The sequence below is a fragment of the Austrofundulus limnaeus genome, unplaced genomic scaffold (assembly GCF_001266775.1).
Source record: "Austrofundulus limnaeus strain Quisiro unplaced genomic scaffold, Austrofundulus_limnaeus-1.0 Scaffold225, whole genome shotgun sequence".
Lineage (NCBI taxonomy): Eukaryota > Metazoa > Chordata > Actinopteri > Cyprinodontiformes > Rivulidae > Austrofundulus > Austrofundulus limnaeus.
This window is the reverse complement of record NW_013952627.1, coordinates 796369-803157: the sequence shown is the minus strand read 5'-3', so window position 1 is coordinate 803157 and position 6789 is coordinate 796369. Positions and strand designations below refer to the sequence as shown.

The 6789-nt window shown below is 41.8% G+C and overlaps 1 protein-coding gene across 1 annotated transcript in view; it reads left to right on the top strand.

Moving 5' to 3' along the window:
* Positions 1-982: 982 nt before the first annotated feature.
* The window catches only part of ywhag1 (3-monooxygenase/tryptophan 5-monooxygenase activation protein, gamma polypeptide 1), a gene marked incomplete at its 5' end in the record, with an annotated part of 16473 nt that continues 10666 nt past the window's right edge, over positions 983-6789 (top strand). The window contains 1 exon segment of the mRNA XM_014019665.1: positions 983-1094. Within this exon segment, the coding sequence (XP_013875119.1) occupies positions 1008-1094 (87 nt within the window).

Sequence of the window (6789 nt, the reverse complement as noted above, 5' to 3'; positions counted from 1 at the left end):
CACGTATATATGCACATCTCATATTAATGAGTGGCCAGTAGATAACAGCACCCAGGTATGAGATGGTTAAAGCATGGACATGAGAAATTAAATCATGTGCACAAGGTAGTTAATGCATGGCCATGAGATAATGACGCATGGGCATGAGATAGTTAATGTGTGGCCACGAGATAATAGCACCTGGGCATAGTTAATGCATGGACATGAGATATTAAAGCATGTGTAGATGATAGATAATCCATGGCCACAAGATAGTATTGTGTGGCCACTAGATAGTTAATGTGTGGCCATGAGATAATAGCACCAGGGCATAAGATTGGTATTTCATGGACACAAGACATTAATACATGTGTACAAAATAGTTAAAGTGTGGCCACAAGATAGTGATGCTTGGCCATGAGATAGTTATTGTGTGGCCTCGAGATAATAGCACCAGAGCGTGAGATTGAAAACGCATAGCCAGGAGACAATAACGCATGGGCATGAAATGTTTAATAGGTGACCATGAGATGGTTAATGTGTGGACACAAGATAATAGCACCAAAACATGAGATACTTAATGAGTGGCTACGAGTTAATAATTCGTGGGCATAAGTGGCCATGAGAGAGTCATTTTGTGGCCACACAATAATTTTACGCAGCCAAAATAAGTTTATTTTATTTTATTTTACCTCCAGGAGGGATAAAAGTAATTAATAACTTTCCCCACCAAAACATCACTTCAAAATGATCCAAATATTCCTTTCACATGTAAATATCTGCATTTTGGCAGTCACTTTGGGCTGGCTGGCTCGTGACGTCACCCGGAAAGGGTGGTGACACAAGCCGGAGAAAGTGCTCGTGGAGGGGGAGGGGTGTCCGGCGGTCGGCTCACACACAGACAGCAGGCAGCAGCTGCGGCGACAGCACCCGGTACCGCCATCTCTGCATTAAAAACATTCATAGCACCGACCTCCTCAGCCCCGAACACACAGCACACAGCGACACACACACATTCGGCCCAGAAAATGGTGGACCGCGAACAACTGGTGCAGAAAGCCCGGCTGGCCGAGCAGGCGGAGCGGTATGATGATATGGCCGCTGCCATGAAATCGGTAAGTAGCCCTCCGCTCTCTCTGAAATGACCTTTTTACTTCTTTTTTTTTTTCATCCATAAACATTGTCCTCCGGTGTTAAATAAATATATAAATTTAATAATTAACATGAAGCTAACCGGTTTAAATTAGAGCAGCAGACAGGCCACTGCTGCGTTTGGGTACATTTTGACTGAAGCGCATAAGTCACATAAAAGTGGTGTATGAAACTTATAGTTAATTTATGAAAAAGACACGAAGGAGAGGCTGGTGACGGTCTTAGTGGTAAAATGTGGTTACCTTCACTTGGACAGGTCTGACAGGCCTGCCACCTCCAGCCCTGTGTCTTTTATATGAGAGGATCAGGAATGAAAGCAGTTTGATACAAAGAGGGTCGGTTTAATGCACTAATTTACAGTAAAATTGTTATTTTTTTTATTGTCGGTGTGCTGCGGTGGATTGTGGCGGTCTGAATGCGCACTGTTTGATCTTGGGGCGGTGCCTTTCCAGGCTCCTTCACATGCGGCCAGGCTGCTGGGCTTTAACCCAGCCAAGAGGAAGGAAGGGAGTAAAATCACCTTATATAGGCTTGGTATCTGTTTGGATGTTTTATTTTTCACATCAGGTTAGGAGAATCTTTAATAAGATATTTTTTAAAAAATCGCGTCGAAAGATGCGCAAAGTGCCGGACCGTTTTCCCGGATGATGCGCCGATGCTCTTTTTACGCTTTTATGCAACATAATGAGCTTCCACTAAGCGAGAAATGCCTTTTTCTCTGTTTGCTGGGATGTTGCGGGAGGAGGGGTGCTGCTGATGCTGCTGCTGCACATTTGGCGCATAGAGAGGCAGGCCAATGTTGGCTGAAGGTTGATCGCCATCGATTTTTGCGCAGCAGAAGGAAGCGCACAAAAAAAGGTGCAAAACCCACAGACGTGGGTGTCGTTTTTTTTCTTTTCTAAATCTATATAGTTATATTTTAAGGGTTATCTCAGTAAAAAAAAAAATCCTAACTCAGCAGTTCTTTCTTCCACTCAGAACATGAGTAGGTRCTGTGCGCCAGCCGCATCTCGGCGTCCTCCACCTCTTCCTCCAGCAGGTTCCCACACACAGAGAGAGGCGTGCCGCAGCAGCTGCCAGGATGCAGCACAGGCCCGCCCGTAGTGCACCATTTCACATGCAGCGTTTCCTCACAGAGTCTGCATCTCACCCTCTGCTGACTGTGGACAGTTAAATAAAATACAGTAAGGGCAGAGCAAAAAAAAAAAAAAAAAAGGTTCACATGAACACTCGCACACTCTTCTCTCTTATAAACTCTTTTATCAGATGACTACCTCTTCTTTTATGTAAGCATTCAAGCAGCGTTAGTGTTATGGTTCCTCTGTGTTCACATCGATTCCCCTCATTATAGACATTTTAGACGTACATCAGCTTCGGCTCCCAGGAGTCCACAGAAAGCTGTCGGTGGGTTTTCAGCCCACGCTGCTCTCCAGGACGAGGCCCTGCTCCACCCCTCCCCGTTTGTGCCGAGTCAGAGAGGCGGCGCTGCCCCTCGACCAGCCGGCGTCTCTGCAGCGCAGGGCCAGCAGGGGTGTGTCCGCCGCCTCGCCCATCCTTCCAGGGGAATCCCTCGCCACTGCAGGCATGGCAATGGCCTCCGCAGCAGGCGACGCTGCACCCATCCTCAGGAGAACGCTGCAAGAATCAGATTTAAGCACAGTCGCCTTTGCAGCATCGAGGATTTAATATTTCAGAAAGAAAAGACCAAATGGAGGTTATTCAGTCTACTGGAAGTGACACGATTTTCWTGAACTGGGAGGAAGAGTTCGGCTACAGATCAAAAAGTAGGTCCATCAATACAAGCGTGAAGTCCATACAGGCCGAGTCATCAGGTCTGTTCTGCAAACCACTTGTAAAGATGGTTCAAACGGTTTGCAGTGATATMATGTGAAAATGTAAACCAATAATATCCTAATTGTTGAAGGCAATGAATACAATGAAATTCAAAATCTAAAGTTTTATAGTGGTACAAATCCCAGTGGGCCAAGTGTTAGACCGGTCCTTTCAGAATAAACTATGGCTACATTTAAACTGCAGGCAAATGCCACCCATATCTGATTATCTTTTTATGACAGTCTGAACGCGACAAATACTTTTTTTTTTCTAGTCTGACCCAGGCCTTTCCAGCATGTGGTACTGAATCGGATACATACCTGATGTTTTTCAAAGCGACTGCAGTGTGAACGCACATGTCACATTCCATCCGACTTTTTCCTTTTTCATCAGAGGTTAGTCACGATGTTCTAATCTGTAGCTCCACGCGATTACAGCTACAAAATAGAAGTCAGTTTGCTTCGTCTCTTTTCTTTTCGTTTTCCATGTCGTGGTTGACCGGGAATCCGTAGGAACATATGATGGTAACGTCCATCTTTGACTGCAAACCATATCAGTCTTAAAGTTCGATATGTTCAGCACTTCATCCCAAGAATGAAATGCTTCACCACAGTATATGGTCAGAAGCAGGTTAGATATAAACACTGAACTAAACGAGCATGTCAGATAATTATTTAATCAGCTCTGACTGAACAGCAGGTTTAGCTAAGTGTAACCAAACAGTGAGCTGAATGTGACGTCATGTCTTTTCTGCACATGTGGGTCACATCAGTGCCATGGAGCGTTCACAATGGAGTCAGATGGAGGTTGCATTTAAAATGTAATGTGAACGTTCACGCCAAAAAAATCAGATTTTTAAAAAAATCAGAATTAAGCATTAAGACCTGCAGTGTGAACGTAGCATATTTCTCCAAACAGCTGTCATTTAAAGAGCTATCAACAACAGAACACAGATTCACAGTCCAAAATATCCCTTTAAGTACTATTTGTCCAAAAAAAAGGAACATTTACAGATGATGTTTCTGAAATCAAGTTGCAGCACTTCACAATCTGAACACATCAATCCCAGGTTATCAGAATGATGCCATGGCATCTGTCCAGTTCAAGCAGCCTAATTAACTCCTGTCAAATCATGAAGGAGGTTTTGTACAGTCGGTGCTGACAGTCAAACATCTCAAATCAAAGTTCATGATGTGGTGTGTTTCATGTGAGAGGACTAACTGATAACCCTGGTTCTACTCGTTCTTCTGTTAATGTTACAAAAATGATAATAACCTCTGCTCTGACTCAGTTTATGCACTGACTCTTTTCATTACTGCTTACAGTTTGACAGTAAATGTTGTATATTTGGACAGAAAGCTCGYAGTACTACTCTGGGTACATCTAATGAAGGTGTTACAATATCACRTTTACACAGGCAGCACTTTCATGTAGCAGTGACTCTTTTTAAGACTTGTCAGAACAGTGAATGTCACATTTTTATTATTAGTTACAGGGGATTGTTTTCAACAAAAACATGTCAGCTGATTCTTTTATAACACATTATTACATCAACCCTTATACCTCCTTCTTTCTTTCAGTTATTAAAGCATGGCTGCATGGTGCCTTCAATGTGAAGCTGATGATGATGCTACAGTCTTTGTACTTGTCCTGGTTTGACTCTGTTGGACTGCAGGATGCAGCTGTATGCTGGATGTTTATGCTTCGTTTTCACAGAGTTGATGATGTAATAAGGTTGTTAACTAGTTGTATTGACCTTTTCATAGTTACTAGTTAAGGTGCAATGAGAGTTCTGTTTCAAATTCTCTACCACTGAGCGGCGTCAGTGTGAGCGGGCTCCATGGATACTAGGGGTGGGTATCTTTAGGGTTAAAAAAATCAATTAAATCAATCTTGGATCRATTTCACTTAAATTTTATGATATCAGTTCATGGGCATGAGATGGATTTTTATCCCCATGACGTTAACCTCGGTAGGCTCGAGCGTGATGAAGCTGACGTTTATTTGTGTCACTCCTGGCWTGTCGTACGTTTACGTCCGGTTGACGTTTAGCACGAACTTTTCAATGGAAAACAATGATGCTGAAACTGCATCTTGCAAAATCTTCAAACTGGATGTTTCTCGTGGTGGGAACAGCAGGGCTCGCTTTAAAACCTTGTCACTTGGAAAGAAATAAAGTTRTCGGATTGTATCGGAAAGATTAATCATTAAAAWAATTGGATTTTATCGGGAGCCAAACAATCTGGATYGGTACGTCCCTAATTATTACACTGTACATTGTTTCAAATTRCATTTAGGTTTTTGTCTTTCCGTTTTAGCTTATTTAATTRTTTTAGCCCTCTTTCAGTAATTTATTCTTTTAGATTTTTTAAGCAGCAAGGTTTAGTGCAGACCTGCTTACAGTATGGTGTGTAACTGTATATGGGCTTTCACATGAAGACATGTTAACAGTTGTACAGATTGCAGACTGCAGATATGACTGTATAAAGGACTGTTGAACCACAGAGATGATGTGCAGGAACAACATAAAGCTGTAGAGTTGGTTTCTTTTGTCTTCGTTTTTCTGTTTCAGCCTTTTTTTCTCATTCATCTTCGATTAGTTTCATCTGAAATCAGACTKATCTCAAAACCTAACCAGCAGTGTTAAAAAGCAGAATGTGCTGACTCCATTAGTTTGAATTATCATTTACACACCCACGTGTTCACACACACACACACCCTGTTTAAGAGCTGTAAGGAGGTACAGTATATGACCTAGATAGCTAATTCTTCCATCATATTTAATGATCTGCACACATCATCATGTGTCCATGGACGTTTCTCATATAAACAATATGTATTCACTTTGTTGAATGATGGAGGCAATGCTTCCCCTGTTAATATTTTGGATTTGATGKTTCTCCTTCAGATTGATTGCTTTCATTACCCCCAGCACATCCACCTGTTCAGCCTCTGCAAGATGAAACAGATACTATTGTAATTTCCTTCCACTGGGGCTCTGTTGCACAGAGCCCCAATGCAAAATGATAAATTTAAAGAGACARTTAAGGTTCCCATTTTACTGCACACTTCTCTTTGAGATGCTGCAAGATTAGTCATTTTATTGTGAATATTGTACACAGGAAGGCAGCTGTACAAACTATTTTCATATTACTAAGACCCTCTTCACACTGGATAACACCCTACATTGTTTAAAAGAACCTCCCAGAACATGGGATGGTTTTTTTTACTTAAAGGTTCTCAGTGATTTTGGGCAAACACAGCTTTCATTTGCAAGCTYATAATGGTTTACCATCATGGCAGCAGTGTGTCCAGGTTCTTGGTCGTTATAAATTTGAAGCAGGACTGATGGTGGCTTCATGCCTTGGTTATTATTAATACTAGAACCATTTTTTGCTTTGTTGTGACGCAACCCACATTATTTTAGCTGAGAGTTTAAAGATAATAACATATATTTCTGTATTTCTCTGATGTAACTCAGACTGCACAATATATCAAATATATTATCTTCACAATCTGTTAGTGCAGTATGTTAAGGAATGTGATAACTAATAGAAAACTTTAGACTTTTCTTTATATGACCTCAGTCACCTCATTAGGTCTTTGTTCATTTTAATGAACAACCCTTCTTATGTCTAACAGTTGGACACGAACATTAGTTGTAATCTTTGGGATAACTACCGTTTCATGTGGTATCGTAGCAACAAAGAGCTGGAGAACCCTTTTCTTACCACCGAGGTCTTTGTGGCTGATTTGGCTGACCCTTTTCACACCGCTGGTGACGTCAGATTGTCCGTGGCGCCTTTATGCTCTGTTGCTTAAAGG